This window comes from Xyrauchen texanus, chromosome 29, assembly GCF_025860055.1.
Source record: "Xyrauchen texanus isolate HMW12.3.18 chromosome 29, RBS_HiC_50CHRs, whole genome shotgun sequence".
NCBI classification, from domain to species: domain Eukaryota; kingdom Metazoa; phylum Chordata; class Actinopteri; order Cypriniformes; family Catostomidae; genus Xyrauchen; species Xyrauchen texanus.
The window spans coordinates 32,598,850-32,617,441 of record NC_068304.1 but is presented as its reverse complement, the minus strand read 5'-3'; the positions used below and the strand labels follow the sequence as shown (position 1 = coordinate 32,617,441).

At 38.3% G+C, this 18,592-nt stretch overlaps 1 protein-coding gene across 1 annotated transcript in view; it reads right to left on the bottom strand.

The window, feature by feature from the left end:
• The window catches only part of kirrel3b (kirre like nephrin family adhesion molecule 3b), a 269,275-nt gene that overhangs the window by 53,283 nt on the left and 197,400 nt on the right, over positions 1–18,592 (bottom strand). The window contains exons 4-5 of the mRNA XM_052097058.1: positions 17,693–17,850; positions 5,853–6,003 (exon numbers count right to left, since the gene is read on the bottom strand). Coding sequence (XP_051953018.1) covers positions 5,853–6,003; positions 17,693–17,850 — 309 coding nt within the window. The remainder of the gene's footprint in view (positions 1–5,852; positions 6,004–17,692; positions 17,851–18,592) is intronic.

Here is an 18,592-nt window from a genome sequence, read left to right as displayed (position 1 = left end):
ATATCAGTCAAACTGCACCAGAGTTCGTTTGGAAGCAGACCGATACCCACTGTTCAGGGGGTCTCGGTCCGCTTCTTTGGTGCGCACCAAGGTTCGGATGGCAGTGTTTGCACTTGTTCAAATGAACCGCAATAACAGAGCAATTACACCAGAGTTCGTTTTATACTAACCAATCCTGCCAAGTGTGAACACACTCTTAAAGCAATACACGTTTGGATGCTAATGCTTAGCTTTATGTTAAATTATATGGTAGGACATTTAAATGATTTGGGGAGAAAATAAAGGCAGCAGATGCATTGAAAAGTTTTAGATGTAAAATAATGCTGTGGGTAATATTTTGACTTTGTTTTATTTAGGCCTCATTTTGACTAAAATAGAGCTGCTGTCTCAGAGGCCTGCACTGATCTGAATGAGAATTATCTAAGCAGAAGAAAAATCCAGAAAGCTTTTAATGACTATTTTTTTGCCAATTACATTATCACATTGAACCAAGTGGTCAATTAGTGGACACTGAATTAGGACTGACAATAGCTAGAGTGGGTATATTAGACAATGGATGTGTGGACACACACACATACTAACATCTCTATCTTTCATTGGCATACAGAGGCAGTTAACTTTTTTATTTTTAGTGGAGATGTCAGTTTATCAGTCATAATGTCTTAGTACTATAAGTGTCTTTTATCCCACTAAAGCAATATATCAAAGTATTTTTCTAATATCCATCCATCCTTCTTTCTTTCTTTCTTTCTTGAGGTTCTCTAAGGTTCTCATCTTAACATTTACTTTTCTTAAAAGGAATTTTTTTTCCAAAAATTAAAGTTCTCTCTTCATTTACTCACCCTCATGCCATCTCAGATATGAAATTTTTGTTCTTCTTCAGCTGAACACAAATATTTGAGTTCTGTAGTTCCGTATAATGCAAATCAACATGGTCCAAAACTTTACAGCTCAAATAGCATGTAAAGGCAGCATAAAAATTTGAATTATTTTTATTTATTTTTTACTATAAAACTCCACTTTCAAACAGCCATCCTAATGCTCGTCGCTACCAAGAGTTCTTCATTTGCTTTTGGCAATTCACATTCTTCATGCATATCACCACCTACTGGGCAGTAAGGAGAATTTATAGTAAAAAAATTACTGAAATATTGATTAGTTTCTCACGCACACGCCATATCGCTTCTGATGGCATAAATGTGACCCCACCCATATGCCCACCTACGGCATCTCCCAGCCCACCCTAACATAGCTAGAAACATCCTTGCCTGTACATATCTCGGATGGCATAATAATTTTCATTTTGCTTAAACTACTCCTTTATTTTTTTTTTTCAACTAAATCGTTTGGTATGCAAGTGAGTTGTGCTTATTAGTTACCATATTCATAAATGTCCTTATCTTAAAATGTGAAGCATGTTTTTTTTTTATTTTTATAAAATGCTTGCTTCTATCCCATTTTAATGTGCAGAGACTACTATAAGTAAGACACTTGTAGGTTTCATTTTTATAAACACAGGGGTTCAGTGGAGCTTTCTAAACATTGCTCTGTGTGTTTGAGTGGTCTCTAACATGTCAACTTCCAACTTAAAGTTTGGGGGCAGGATGTAGAATCATTAAAAAAACAGCAAAATGGCTGTTAGAATCATTTGTGAAAACTGAGTGAAACAGAATATATATGTACTTGACAAACAGAATTAAATGAGAACACACTTGAAAGTCTTTTTCATATAATTATGCAATGGCCTAATTTATTCATATTCAATGCTAAGGTAATTTCAACTGGAATTATCTCTGAGTTTTGCGTGCGTTTGTGTGTTGCAGAATTGTTTGAGTTGCAGAATGTTGTCTAACAGTACATCTCTTTATCTCAATTGTCTGTGCTGTGAATCTGCAGACAGCTGTCCTTCATAAATATTAACTGATTTGCATGGCTACACAGCCCCCCTGTGTCCTGGAATATGCCCCTGTGGAAATACTCTTACCCTTCTGCATCTGAGATGATGATAGTTTGCATCCTAGTTTTGTGTCACCTGCTGATACCACCATTACTTATTCATTAAACACCTGCTAGTGTTTGATACTCAAAGGGGGCACTTGCTGTCATAGCTTACTATTCACCGTCTTTATTTGCTCCCTTCTTCAGAGTTAATGCTTTATATTTTGTAGAACTCAGGAGGGCAATGTAAATGTAGCCCACTCAGACGGGTATTCATTTAGTCATTCAAAAGCGGACTGGTCCTCTGACTGCATGTAATTCTAAAAACCTTATTATCCTTTTGGCACCGCTCCGTTCCACATTCACCTCCCTCTGTCTCAGGGATATTTCTTTCAACTGCGTAGAATTTTGCAACAATACGTTCGTCTCAATGATACATTTGAGATATTTCCATCTTCCCATAGAGTGGATGTGAGAGTGTTGTAATGAAATTAGAGAGCACAGAGACTTGGCAAATGTGTCCATGCCATGGCTAAGTTCAATTACCGTGGTTTCATTTCTCACGTGGTTTAATTAAAACACAGACGGTGGAGTCGGTGAGTAAAACTGGATAGCAGTGCAATGTACAGCGTTTCTGCATGTCAAAAGAGCATTTTAAAAAGAGACAGTGAGAGATAGATAAAAATAAGAGGAGAGGGATGATATATATATATATATATATAGAGAGAGAGAGAGAGAGGGAGAGAGCAATATTAAATTTCTTTTCAAAAGATTTTTTTTCAAAAAAAAAAATTCATTATGAAATTTTCATGAGAATTAAGCTTATTTTCCCAATTATTCTCATTACTGTAGTGCAATCAATAAATAACTATTTAAATGCATACATACACATATTCATTCATACATAAAAATTACATAAAATGTAACATTTCAGTTTTTATATATTACGGTAGTATTTTTTCTACTGACTTTATTTATAAAAAAAATGCATTAAGTGTATTTTTTACTTAAATACAGTAAATCAATTACTGTATTACAGGGTGGCTTGCAGCAAAGCCATTATTTGTATCTGTGTCTGTATCTGTTGCTATGGCAAATTGATCAGTATCTGTATTTTGAAATAATTGGATGTGGGTGGAGCTTAAACAGTGCAGCAAAAATGAAATGTCCAAAGTAAAATTTAACTTTATTCCATTCATAATCTCCAAATATGCATTGAATAATTTTTGAAGTTATTATTTTAATTTGTATTCAAATTATTTAAATTATGTAGGTTTATATAAAAAAAAATATATATATATATTGATAATTATGAAACAGTGGCTGCATTTACACTGTCACAAAAACAAAGTTTACTGTAATAATCATACTAATTACTATAATACATATTAATTATATGTAGTATGGTTACTATTATTACAGTAATTAGAATCTAAAGAGAATCACCATTGACCATTTAGAGTAATGGGAATTACACAAATAAATTAAATAATATAAATAAAAATCTGGTTACAATGTCACAATACCATACTAGTGTCAAAATATATCCAAAATGTCCTAAAAAAAAATTTGTGTCATTTAAGCAAAATATAATGTATTATTTGTTTCTTTTTATTTATGGTGAAATGTGATCTGGAAATCATTTTGGTGTGATTCACACTCTTGCTATTAGAGAAATAGATAGAGAGTTCTAGAAACATAGCACTTGATCCTTACTCTGAAATCAGCTATATATCAGATGTTATGTATGCTGCCTTGCATAACAATTTCCAGGTTTGTGCAACACCAACAAATGTTAATCTTTATATATATATATATATATATATATATATATATATATATATATATATATATATGCCTGCTCTGTTCCACAGCATCTCACCATACACCCAGCTCACATTTGTGCTACAAAGTGCTTCTTATGTCATGCATAACGTTGCATAATAGAGCTGTCACCAATAATGTATCACTAAATAGCATGTTATTTTTAAATAGTCATATTGAACAAAATTGATTGGGGTTTGAGCAGTGCAAAAAAATAAATAAAATACTTACAGCTTTCTCTGCAACTTCAGAGAGGAGGTTTCTTCTGAACGAGCTGGCAGAGAGAACTCTGACAAGGCATGTGTGGGTAAATCGCAAGTAATTTAAATTCAATATGAAATGCCTTTTGTAACCTATTTCACTTTTGTAATCTGATGTACTTCCAAATTGAAACAAACTATTAAACTAGAGAAAACTAAGGGAGAGACATTGTATCCATCTTTAATTGATTAAATCAAGTGAAGTGGACACTACCAGAAAGGAGCCAAAAGTTGTTGGAAGGAAAGGGTTGAGAAATAAAGATGAAAATTAAATTGTTTCAAAAGTGGAGCATTATTATACTTTGTAAAAATAGTAAAAAGACAAACTAAAGTGTGCCAATGAGTAATCAAAAATGTGACTAGGAACATGCATTCATGAAGTTAAATGGGTAAAATTTGATTTCATGCTGACCTTAAAAATATTATAAAAGCATTTAAATCAGTCAATACAGATTCTCAGTCTGCTGCCTTTGTTTTTCAGGCCTGGCCTTCATTTAAGCTTTTGGCTCATATAGAGTAAGAATAAATTAATTGTCATTGGTAACAACAATGTGCCAACTATTTTCTACTTTTCCATTTTGAAAAGATTTTAAAACCATTTATATCAGAAGTTCAGTCAATACAGATTCTCAGGGTTATGAGTATTTATTTGTTTTTATCTGATCTGATGCCTTTATTTTTCAGGCCTGGCCTTCATTCAAGCTTTTGGCTCATAAGTAAGAATACATTCATTGGTAACAACAAAGTGTCAACTCTTTTCTGCTTTTCCATTTTGAAATACCATTGATATCCGCAAAGCACTCTGTCCAACATGGGCATCACAGCTCCTTGTGATCCCAGCCAACTCCTTGTGATCCCAGCCAACCCGTCTGTTGACCACAACCACTCTATTAATCTTAGTTCAACTATGCTAATGAAAACCAGTATAGCCCTGAACCTGTGAGTGGTGGAGGATGACCAAGTTAACTTCAGTGCCAACATCTCATCAACTGCCCAATCTTGCAGGTACATGCTTTACAGCATCATGAAAATTAGACCTTTTATTGTCTGAATATTCCACAAAAAACCTGATTCAAGCTCTGGTCATTTCAAGACTGGACTACTGTAATGCTCTGTTGGCGAGCCTCCCAGATAGCCACTGCAGATGGTACAGAATGCTGCAGCACATCTGGTCTTCAATCAGCCAAAGAGGACTTAACAACCCTCTTTTGATTTAACTCCACTAGCTACCAGTAGCTGCCTGCATAAATTCAAGACTTTGACTCAGGCCTTCAGGACAGCCAATGGGACAGCACCCTCTTACAGTACTTCAATTCCGTCCTCCAGGTCTACGTCCCTACTCGCTCTCTGCGGTCAGTGAATGAGTTGCACCTGGTGGTTTCATCGCAAAGAGACACAAAGTCTATTCCAAGATCATTCACTTTCTCTGTTCTCCTGTGTTGGAAGTGAAATAGACTTTGTGTCTCTGTGGTGGAATGAGCTTCCAACCTCCACGTGATCTGCTGACACCATCGCAGCATTCAAGAATCAACTGAATACACATCTGTTTCAAGAGAACTTAACCAGCTAGAAGCACTTAGTATGTTACAATAACACAAAATTAAAATAAAATAATAATAATAATAATAATAGTATTTCCTTCTCTGTCTCTTTTATCTGTGCTACTATCTATACTACTCCAGCCACTTTGTGAACTTGGAAGTGTGATACTTACAATATTGTTGACTTGTAATGTTCCTAATTTGTAAGTCGCTTTGAATAAATGTGTACGCTAAATGAGTAAATGTATATGTTAATGTGAAAATGAAGACTGAGAGTGGTATCACTTACGTTGGATGTCAATAGTGACACTGGTCTCCTTGCCATTGGGCACGGCCTTGTTGGAAGCTCGGCAGATGATCTTCTGTCCAGATTCAGTGTTTGATGCCGAAATGTAGAGGTTGCTCATGGTGCTCTCTCTTCGTCCATCTCTTAGAAGAGTCTATGGAAAGAGAAGAATGGAGATTTATGGACATTAGCAAGGACAAAAAAATGCTAAAAAATAAAATAAACAAATTAAACAGTGATGAATTTTAATATGGTTGCATGGTGGTTTATGCTTGATAGTGCTGGTTTGATGCTGGTTTAGCAGGTGGACCATTACAGAAATTAGCTGGAGAAGGTGGCCAACTAGCAGGGTTCTTTTGGTTAAGTGGGTTGACCAAGGATCTATTGCAGGTTAAGCTAATCATGTTTGGGACACCAGCATCCCATATATAGGACCAGCATCCAAAACACAACATATGCTTTTTTCAGCAAGGAAACAAAATTGATATATTTAAACTCAGTTTCAGCCATGGGTATTGAAGTTGAAAGACAACATAAAACACCATCATTCAAAATCCATTTCAAGGCCAATATGGCACCATTTCGCTGCTCCCCACAGGCAAATGGATACAAACAGTCAGCCGTCTACTCAAGGACCGACTGATTTGGGGGGGGCAGCTTGTTCTAGGGGCTCCTTTGTGCATTTGGAGAGTGAAGTTCTTGTGCTTGACGTCATATACCACACATGAAATCAATCATCTTTTTCCAGTGGTCATAGTCTTGTTGTGCATGCCCGGCGCAGAGCTCAGTGCCATCTGGAAGCTCTCGACAGTATCCACACTCCCTGTCACACTGGGATGGTTCATAGAGAGAAAGTAAAGCTAAACAGCATGGCAAAGAGTCATCCACTAGAATAAATTGGCCATCCCAGCAGGCTATCCTGCTGACTTGTGTTACAAAAGGATAGGAGAGATACAAAATGATACATCAGGCTCTAAGACCCCATACATTACTTTTTCACTCACACTTTCTTCATCTCTCAATTTATCTTTCTCTGGTATTCTATATTTCATAGGCTTTGTTTCATATCCTATTAAGCTGCCTTGCTGTCTATTGTCTATAAAGGTAGGTGCCTACAAAAGCAGCATCCTAACTGAAATGGAATCTTGAAAGTGAACGATTGCAATGCTCTACGTATGTTTTAAATAGTGTAAAATACTTAGTAGGGTGGGAAAGGAGGCCACAGGATCTGTGTTCTTCAACTCAAAGGTATGATTGTTAATAGCAACTCAACAAAGGGCTTTTCAGCAGTACACACTTCCACTTTAAACAAAAGAGTCTCTTTCAGATAGGTGTTTCTCACTCGGTCTCTAGCGTTGCCACTCTTTATTGCTCTCCCCAAATGCTTACTGCAATATAAAAACAGGTGTTAGTCATAATCTGGCGCAGGTGTATGCACCCTTACCGCTTTCTCTCGCTCCAGACGAACGCTCGACCACACCCACGCCATATATTCCCCACCTCCCGACTAAGGCTGGGGAGACATCTGGTCTGTCTTCCACTTGACACTTACCAGTATTCTGTATAGAGTGTTGAGGATCCGGACTACTGTTCCAAGCTCCATCGTGGGACATTGATCCCAGAAGTGTGTCGGATCCTGGCAACTCCAGCAGGCTGGCCCAGGCAATACTTCCTCAACTGTGTCGGTGGGTACATCCAACTGAGGGGGAGAGCAATGAGGCAATTAAGTTCCTGGGGGGAACAAACCCCAGCGAATGGGAAACCGGCTTCGGCGGCAGGATCCCATGACTCCGGGGTACTGGGATGAGAGATTGGGTACAACACAGGGGGAGGGGAGAGAGAGTGGGAGGGATTTTCCGCCCTTTGGTATGCCGAAAAATGGTCATCCGCTTGTTGGACAGCCTTCTACAGCGATGCCGGGTGATGGCACTGGACCCACTCCGCCATTCGTTTCGGTAGCTAATGGATCAGCTGCTCCAGCACAATCCTGGCCTATCACTCCCTTGACGTCATGGTCCTCCGCCAGCAGCCACTTCTGGCAGGCATCCTGGAGCCATTGGGTGAAGGCAAACATTCAACCACTGCCCTCGAACTTCATAGCGCAGAAAAGATGTCTGTACTGCTCAGGGCTGGTGGCTGCTCAGTGGCCAATGCACTGCAAGATGGTTTTCCTCAGGTCATCATAAACCAGGAGGTTTCCTGCCGACAGTTGTTGTGCCAAGAGATGGGCTTCGCCGGACAACAAGTGAATGAGCCCAGCTGCCCACTGAGCACACAGCCAGCCCCAGATCTCGGCTGTCCACTCAAAAAGCTCCAAGATGTCCTCTGGATCATCCTCTGCCATGGGAGCTGCTGTGTCTGGAGTCATGGCCTGGGCTTTCTCTTGGCTGAGGAGGCTCCGGATTGTATGCCGGTCCTCTGCTTGATCTCGAAGGATCTAAGCGACAATCTTGCTCTTGGTGTAGCTCAACCTGGGACTGATGGTGGGCGTGGTGCAGACCGGCGAGGGACTTGAGGACTTCGGCCAGCTGCATGGACTCTATGATGACGTAATTTCCTCCAATTTCCTGAGTTTCGGCACCAGTGTAAAATACTTAATGTAGGGTGGGAAAGGAGGACACAGGAACTGGGTTCTTCAACTGAAAGGTATGATTTTTAAAAGCAACTCAACAGGTCTTTTCAGCAGTACACACTTCCACTTTAAATACAAGAGTCTCTTTCAGACAGGTCGCTCTCTCTCTCTGTCTCTGGCGTGGTCACTTTTCATAGCTCTCCCCAATTAGAGACAGGTGTTAGTCATAATCGGGCTCAGGAGTTTGGACCCTTACTGCTTTCTCTCTCTCCGGTCGAACACTCGATCATGCCCCCACCGCCACAACTAACTTGAAGCTTGAACCTTATAACGCAAAGTGCCACATGATTGATTATGACACAGAATGGTGTTAACATGTTGCTAGGATAACAGTTATATGTTAATAGCATAAAATAGCATAGCACACAAAATATCTGGGTAAAATGTATTTTAGTGATGTGTTTTTATGTCATTTGTGATATATTTATATATATATATATATATATATATATATATATATATATATATATATATATATAATATAATTTTCTTCTTTTTTTTACTGCATGTATGAAGTATATTTGACATTTCTCTCACTTCATCTGTCATCCTAATTTTTTTTTTTCTCTGTAACCTTGTTGTAATCCATCTCCATGGACGATACATACAATGCTGCCTTAGAATTTGACAAAAAGAAAGTATCTTAGAAAGCATCATAATTGTGCTGTCTACCTTTTGGAACAACCTTTGTGTTGGGAGAATGCCTATGATGTCTTATAATGTTCCTACATCTCACTAGGTTTTGGAACAGAGCCATTGAGTTTGTTGCTTGTTGACAGATCACTGTATTCAGCAAACTCCACGGAGTAGGCTAGCCACAATTTAAATTTACTTTCAGATCTATGGGGATGGACCGATGTTATGCATTTCAGGTATTCTGAACAACTTTTCATGCTCTAGTTTTGGGATGTTTTCATGTTTTACCACCTAAAAAAGAGTTTCACAAAATATTATTTCATTTGTTCAAGAGAAAGTTTCAGCTTTTCTCAGTTCAAGCAAAATGTCCCCTTAACCAATCCCCACAGAAGCTCTCATGGCCTTTTCAATGCCAGAATAATTAACTTGTGTGGGAGGTGAGTCAAGACCCCATCCGTGTCTATATAAGACCATGTATTAATGTCATCAGCACTCCCAAAGAGTTTATAAGAATAATGTATGTTTGAGCCATAATCGTTAGATGCTAATGATCAGTCATGTCAATGTATGGGCCAGTGTCAGGGAGCTTGGTAATAGTAGTAATTATCAACTCATTTTTTTTTTTTTTTGCCACCAAATTGAAGCATTGTAATGAAACCTCACACACACCACCAGGCACAGAAAGAGAGAGAGAGAGAGAGAGAGAGAGAGAGAGAGTGAAAGAGCTGGTGAGGGAGAGAGAAAGCAAAAGAGTGAAAGAGAGAGAATAGAGGAGAAAAGGAGATGACGAAGCAGATATTTAAAACTAAGAGACTGTGTTATTATGAGGGCCGCAGGGCCCTTGATGAAGAAATACTTCCAGCAAAGCAAGATGCTGCACCTTTCTTACAAAAGGCCTTTCAAAATAGGCTTTAGGGGAACCAGTGTGCATCATGCTTTCAGAAATGGTTTTAGATGGTAATCACTCACACACTCAAATCAGTATTTGTGTTATGTGTGCTAATAAATATATCTAAACATCCTTGAAACAAGAACATTTTATGTTAGAAGCAAGCCTGTGCTGGACAATAATGTTTTCTTTTCAGAGAATATACAGCATACTGTATATTGAATGAAGTTTATTTTGTAAATTTTTTTCTTACTCCACTGGCAAATTGTTGGTAAGACAAATTAACTTATTTCAAGTTGATGCAAAGTTATGCAATTTCTCTTCTCAATAAATGTATCCTTATAAAAATATATAAAATGAAATAAAAAATATAAAAGGGCTTGCACTGAAAAACAACAGCAACACATTTTTTTTTACCTAAAATAATCAAAATGACTCAATTCAAACATATTATTAACTTAATTAACCTTGATGCATTTGGTCACACCCAAAAAATTATAACTAAATAAATAAATTATAAAACTTAGATCAGGTAAAAATAGCCCATTAATGTAACAATTGCAGGTTACCACTTAATCCAGGGCAGATAAATAGACAGACAGACAGACAGAAAGAACACATTATCGATAGACAGACAGACAGACAGAAAGAAAGAACACAAGATCGACAGACAGACAGACAGACAGACAGACAGACAGACAGACAGACAGACAGACAGACAGATAGATAGATAGATAGATAGATAGATAGATAGATAGATAGATAGATAGATAGATAGATAGATAGATAGATAGATAAAACAACAAAACAACAACATTTCTAGTAAGACTAAAATAATTGTAATTTTATTGGCATTATACAGAAGGTGTTCCACAAAATGTAGACCATTATATACTTTAGAATTCCATATTGGGTTTGTCAGACAGCTCAGTGTAATGGATGTTGCCTCGTCCAGCAGGTGCTCACCTCACCAGCTGAAAGACACAAGCTGTCAGCCACAGGATGTGTCAATGCAATATCCTGGCTGACACAGTCCGGATTGTTTCCCTCATTGCTCAGGGCCTGTCTGAAGTCATTAATCTTGAATGGGGCCTGAAACAGTCAAGGACTCAACATTTAACCAGAGCCCGGCCTAAAATAGATCCTAATTACAAATAGATAATTTCTGCCGGTGTTGCCTGGAGCATGTCAGCTTTCTCTACAGGAAGTGAAGGGTGGAAATCAGTAGTGCAGGAGAATGCAGCTTAAGAGTGAGGCCTGAGACAGAATTAGAAATGTCAAAACCAGAAGTGTGTTTTAAGGCACGATGCATCAGCTGTATGTGTATGCCAAAAAGGCCTGTCCCTTGTCAAATGTCACAATCGTAACAAAACGTGCCTATGCTAACCTCATCTATCAGTTGGGACATATCAGTAAACATTGTTTTGAAGTGTGCAAACATTTATTGCATGAAATGAATGTTGACGTCTGTGGAAAAAAAAAAGCAGTGAGTTGGTGATTAGACCTACACTAATGCTAATAATTTAGGGAGCATTAGCATTGTGTTGTGAAGTCCCTTAACACATTTTCAAACACAGCAGACGCTGGAAGGTGTTTAAAATTAAGCACAACATTTGAAGACAACCACGACCATACAGTACGTTTCACTGCCTATTACCAGATATTAATTTCAGTTTAAGAGAGATAAGTGTTCTGCTGCTTTGTTTTCCCATACCCATCAAAAAAAGAGTATATAATTCTGCCTCTGTTCCTGGGATTAAAAGACATTCTTTGATTAACTAATTAATCCTGAACCTCCAGTTCTGATTAATTTCCACCATTTTAAAGCAGGGCCAGGGGGCTGATGTTGCCAACATTAACAAAATGAGCTAAATTTGGCAAAGAAAACTGTGAATATGACATATCCAAACGTGCGTGTCTGCAGAGCCGCACTGCATGCTACCTGCTTCAACAGCATGAAAAAAATTGACATTCAGTTTGACACTTAAGTTAATTAGACCTCTGAAATATTGAAATGTTCTCTCATTGTGAGCATTTCTATTTTTAAGACTCCACTAATTATACAACAATCTATGCAGGGCAGAAGTCTTGGGGGTAAAATTACATTTGAGAGACAGATGAGGAGGCAAAAGGAACTTTTTGTGGGTTTGTGGAGGAAAGAGTGTGTGAGAGAGAGAGAGAGGAGAGAGAGAGAGAGAGAGAGAGAGAGAGAATAGATAAAATCAAAGTTTTGTTTTATTAAAATGTGAGTGGTGCAAAACTACGTTATTGTTACGGGGTTGTTTACTGGCCTGAGTCAAAAGATCACACCCTTAAAGACCTATTTGCAATAACCCCACACCTGTCAACACTTGAAGTCTCCCGTATTTCACACCCATCTCCAACCCCCCTCCCGCTTTGCTATTTCTCCCGGGAAACTCCCGTAATTTTTATGGCCCAAACCTCGTTATATGAAGAATCAAATCAATATATTATTCCAAGGTTGTCCATTTGCCAGATCTTGTATGAAACGCATCCTTCTCACACAATCGACACATCATACAAATTTAAACCCATTTGTGACCGCAACCTGGCAACCTACAACCCAGTAGTGCTGTTGATATCTGCACAGGTAGTAGACACGGGAAGTTAAATCAAGCATCACTGGTGCATGGGAGAAGAAGAGAAAAAAAAATAAATTAAGATTCAACTTTATTGTCATTGTGCAGAGTACAGGTACAGAGCCAATGAAATGCAGTTGTTTTCACATATCCCAACTAAGCTGGGGTCAGAGCACAGGGTCAGCCATGAAACAGCACCCCTGGAGCAGGTAGGGTTAAGGGCCTTGCTCAAGGGCCCAACAGTGATATCTTGACAGTGCTGGGGCTTGAACCCCCAACCTTTCAGTCAGTAACCCAGAGCCTTAAGCACTGAGCTACCACTGTCCCTTAAATCCACATGTAAATATAACAAAAGCTGGATGGACAAATCTCAAAGCCATATCGACAATGCCCCACCCCCCTATATAATGAGACTAATGAAATAAAAGCTTTTATTCACGTGCCCCGAGCAACAGAAAAAAAAAAAAGTTACAGTGCACCTACTACGCAAACCAACATATCTAAAGAAAAACACCTAGGAACTGGTCCTGAAGATGGGTGTACAGACTCAGCATCTTAACAGTTTTCGGAAGTTACAATTGTTCAAATATGCTGCCTAATGCCAGTGTATATGTATAAAAAGACTCACAAATGATAATTCTCTCTAATGAAATGTGAATAAATAAATGGAAATAAAGAAGTCCAGATGCGTGAGCGTCCTTGTGAATGCTTCATATTTCAGCAAATTGTTTACCATGGTCTTCATTGCTGCATCCCTCCAGAAAATTAGAGTTTGTTCTTCTTGCTTCTTCTATTTTATGGCAGTTGGCAAAAAAAAAAAAAAAAAACATTACTGCCTCAAACTGAATGGTCGTGACATTGCTAAGAACAGCTCTGGCCTGTTGGTATTCTATGGTTATAGCACCCCTTGGTGATTGTGGCAGCAGAATGCTTATTCTGGATGGATACCCACTGTACTGTATAGCTACACTTGTCTTTGCTATCTGAGCACAAGGAATCATTTGATAAATGCCACAGCAGCTACATTATTGTTATACATTATTACAGCCGCTTAATATGGCAAGGAATTTTATTTTGAAATTTGTCTCGAATTTGGTGTGAATTGGTATTAGGTCTGTATGATAATCTGGTCCATATTTGACTCAGGCCCTATACTTCAATGTTAGACTTTGCCATTTTTTCACCCACTTTATCTGGATATTTTTTAAAGTCCAACCCCTTAGAAAAGTAATAACACACCTTTCCTAAACAAGCCATGCGATTTTAGGCATCATTCATATCCATAGCACAAACATTGAGAGATGAGTTACACCGTTTAGTGCACACTAAGCTTGAGCAATAGTAATAGTGATGCTTTCCTTAGCATGTATTACTAACAAAAAAAACAATATCATAACATTATCATAAAAGTATTTTGGCTCTATGAAGTAGGCCATTAAAAGTAAATACCATACTCAGGAAAATTTAATATTGTTAGTAAACTGACAAAGATCATATGTCCCATACTGTATAACACAGTGTGTGCTCTTTTCAGTAGACAAACATTTTTAGGTGCAATCCAGTACTTTTGCCCCCTATAGACAATGCTAAATCCTCAAATCACTGACCTGCTTTGAATTTCATCTGATAAGTGTGCTGTTTTGCCTTTGTTACACCTAACTGGCAGATCTACCACACCTCAATCAGTATTTTATTGCGGATGATAGGGTAATGACATTCAGAAGCCAATAGAAAACCACACCTCGGACAAATGAAACATAATTAGTCATTTGAATCATAAAGCGTCCCACAGCAGATGTAAGGGATCTCCTCTTCAGGGTGCTGTTCCCCTCCAGACCAGCAGAAGGCACTCGCCTTGGACCTCCTGTGCCATGCTCCTCTCCACTCCTGCAGATGGCACCAATGCCCCTAACCCGGTTCAACCCTCTGCTCATTAACCCTCACTCCCTTCACCTGTGCATAGCCCTATATAAGTCTGTTTGTTTTCTACCATTGTGTTCAGTCTTGAGCCTATGTATGTTGTACCTCCAGTGACCAGCTCTTAAGTTAAGTTAAGTCTAATCCTTGATGTACTTTCTTGACCCATGTGTCTATTTCATTTCTCAGTTTTGTTTCATGCTTGGCTTTCCTTATTTATTTTTGCTTTGCTCTTTTCAACAAGAACTAACACAAGTTTGGAAGAAACACAAGTATCCAGACGCTTTGCTCTTGTGTTCAACTATGTTAGCTCAGTGGTAGAACACCAAACACTCGAGCACTGCAGACCCGGGTTTGATCCCTGCCTACGGCAGCCCTGTTACAGCAGGAGTGTCAGTCTTAAAGAAAGGCAGACATTGCTTGATGAAAGGGGATTGTGCAAGAGTTCCCACTTATCCCATTTCCATTATTCAGACAGAGGGATTGTGACTTAATTTAGTGCATTGCTTTTTAATAGCATGAACAAGGCTCAACTGCCACCATACATCACAATGCCCTGTCTCTCACTTCCATTACCGTGCCAACCAAGGAAAACTGATTGCTCATCCTCCAGTTATTGAAGCCTCCCCTTGCAAGTTTGCTGATGGGCAATACGGCATTAAGTTACACCAGCAGAATCAATGGTGTTTATCTGCTCTTTAGAAACAGCCAATAATTGGCACATGTGCAGAGAGGTGTGGCATTGGTCAAGAGAATCTAGCTAGAGCTCTTTATTTATATGAAATCTATGTGGCTGTGTTGATTACCCAGGTGCTGCCTCTGATTGACCCCATCAAAAGACTGGGAGGGGCTGTCAGATGAAAGAGTTTTGATTGCAGAGTGAGGATTATTAACAGCATTATGACAATATGGATATAGGCTTGATATGAAGGCTACACACACTTTGGGTTTCCATGTCTTATAGGGACTTTCCATATACATAATGTTTTTTATACTGTACAAACTTTATTCTATCCATAACCCTAAACCTAACCCTCACAGAAAAAGTTCTGTATTTTTACATTTTCAAAAACATAATTTAGTATGATATATAATTTGTCCACATGGGGACCAATAATTTGTCTTCACAATGTCAAAAATTTAGGGTTTAACTATCCTTATGGGGACTCTCATAAGAGAGGACCTTACACACACACTATGGCTATCCTTATGAGGACTCTCCATAGACATAATGATTTTTATCCTGTGCAAACTCTAGATTCTATCCTCTAACAATACTCCTAAACCTAACACTCACAAAAATCTAGAAATGTCCACATAAACCACATTTATAGCATACTACCCATTGCAATTATCAGTTTGTAACCTAACAAAAATTTCCTTGTAAACCACCCACACACACACACGCAGATACAAACATGTCACACATACACAAACACCCATTTTATAAGCAAGGGACACCTTTTATAAGTGAAATACTCAGGGAAAAATATACTGTAATTCTAAGAATACAATATGGCTTTGCTTAGTTGGCCATCTGTTTATTTGTGTTGACATATTTTGCAAGATAAGGTAGACAAACATGTCTCTGTCATTCCCATTAGATTTCTAGGGATTTTCTTCCAGTCAAATGAAGCTAAGGGCTAAAGCGAATGAGTGCAGATGGTGCAAGTAGTCATGGCCTCAGATGGTTCTCGTGACAACTGGCCATTTAAAATGAAAAAAAGCTTCACATATAGTTTTTGCCTCAAAAGAAAGATTACAAAAGTAAACGTGAAACTTTCTGTTATATGATTTTATGTTGTCTTTTTTAAAGGCATATTCCAGGTAAAATTTAAATGAACACGCAGATGCTGTCGTATGCTCTCACTAATCTAGTTTGCATGAACTCTCATCCAGTCAGATCTGAGGACCGGAATTTACTGTTGAATCCTAGCAAAACAATTTTGACTATTTTCTCCAATTGTTTAAACAGTCAAAAATTGTTCAAACACTCTTATAAAATAACACACTTATAAAAAAAAATAAAGTTTAAAAAACATTGGTTCTGTGTCATGACAAAAGGTACCTAGAGAGGATACCCATGGTGATTTATTTTTATTTTTTAATCTTTAAATACATCTTTAGAAGAGCATGGCATATATTAAACTGTCAGCCCTTATTCCCCTAATGGACAGGTATAACATCAGCAATGATACCTATAGTTTATTTGACCTATAGTTCAACTTAACATTAATTATTGTATGTATTGATTCAGATCATATTAAAGGTGATTGTAAATAAAGAGTTCACTGCATCATAGTAAGTGTGTTATGAAATGTTACTAGCCGTTCTGTCCACTTACACTATTGTTATTAGGGATGTAATCACTATCAAATGACACCTTTCTCTTTTCATGCAACTGTGATAATCTGTGATATATATGCCTTGCAATGTCACTCTTCATTCCAGCACAAGTTTGAATATTTACCATTTCGCTTATGAGAATATTTAGTCAAAAACTGCACAGTTCATGGCAATCTCCCATCCATTCTAATAAAAAGTTTTGCAAAGTTAAAGTAAGAGATGGTAACCAAGGGCGGCAGAGCTTAGCAAAGCATCAATTGTGTGACTTTAGCAAACAGTGTCATTCACTATGAATTTTCTTCCCCACCAAACCTGTTGATGTGGTACAGTTCATAGTGTCAGATATTGTTATGTGTATTTTTTTTTAAATATTATATATATATATGGTTCAATTGCTGTAAACAAACAACAATTCTGTTACACAATTATGTGTCTCTAAGGCTTAAAAGCACACAATTAGTTGTGGGACAACTTTTCCAGTGGATGAACTTATGATAATGTGTTACCAATTGTGGGTGGAGTTCTGAATACTTACGCCAAGCCCTTTTCTAGTATCCTTGCGCTTATTATGAAATTAACTGATTTAATGCATTTACAAAGTCATGACATGAGTTGACAGGCTAATTAGCATAAATGCAATTCTGTCCTTTTTTACAATCTTAATGTGACACTCTGGTAATACATGTTGAAACGAGCTGGATTCAAACTTGCATTGTCCACACATAAGTTTTGGAGCACATGCACTACCTGCCAAATAACATCTCCAACAATACATGTCAGTTTCAATGTATTATGAGCTATACTCATACAAGTCTCTTCCTACCTTAGAATACATGGCTCCATTAAGCACCTCTCCGTTTCGGATCCAGATGATGGAGGCAGCAGGTTTGGCGTTGTCTGCATGACAGGTCAGATTGAGAGGGTCTCCCACTCTAAGGCTCACAACAGGCCCTCCGGTAATGACTGGATCATCAGGTGGAACTACACAAAAGAGAGAAGGCAAATAAAGTTGTGTTTGTCAGACAGGAGCAGGGGCATGGCAGATGTCTTTTCCCACCAAGAGAAAGAAGAGACAGTTGGGAGGTTGGATATAAAAAAGCTGTCAAATCTTGCATCCTTAGAGAGAAAATGTTAAGACTTACACAACAGCTTAAGGTTATCAAATCACTCTCATTGCCTGCACATTTTAATTTAGATCAGGTCCGTTATTCTACTCTAGAAGAGAAAATTAGCAAGTGGAAAACAACTTTCGAAGATCTGATGGTATTCTGTACTAGACAGTGTGGGCCGAGCATTAAGGAATGAGGTTTGATCTTAGTAGAGTTGTTTAATTTTATCTTTAAAAGGGAGCAGATGTGATTTGTATGTACGTGGAAGCTATCATTACAGTGTGAGTCAAAGCGGGGAGCAGCCGAGTGTGTGCGTGTAGTGGGGCATAATAGCGGCGTGGGGTGGAAGCAAAAAGCGTGATAGGGCTGAGGGGGCATAGAGGCAATCTAAGAGCAGGCAGGAGACATTGTGTGAAGACCGTTAAGAACAGCAGAAAACAGGTTCCTGAATGGCACTGATTACTCTCTCTCTCTTTATCACACACACACAAGCCCGATCGTCCTGGGTTTTATTCAAACTCCAGTGAATTATTGATCGCCCTGCACACTCATTACCGAACAGATCTGGGGCAAGAGAAAATCAAAGTTAATAAGCAGCTGTTAGAGAGAAGCAG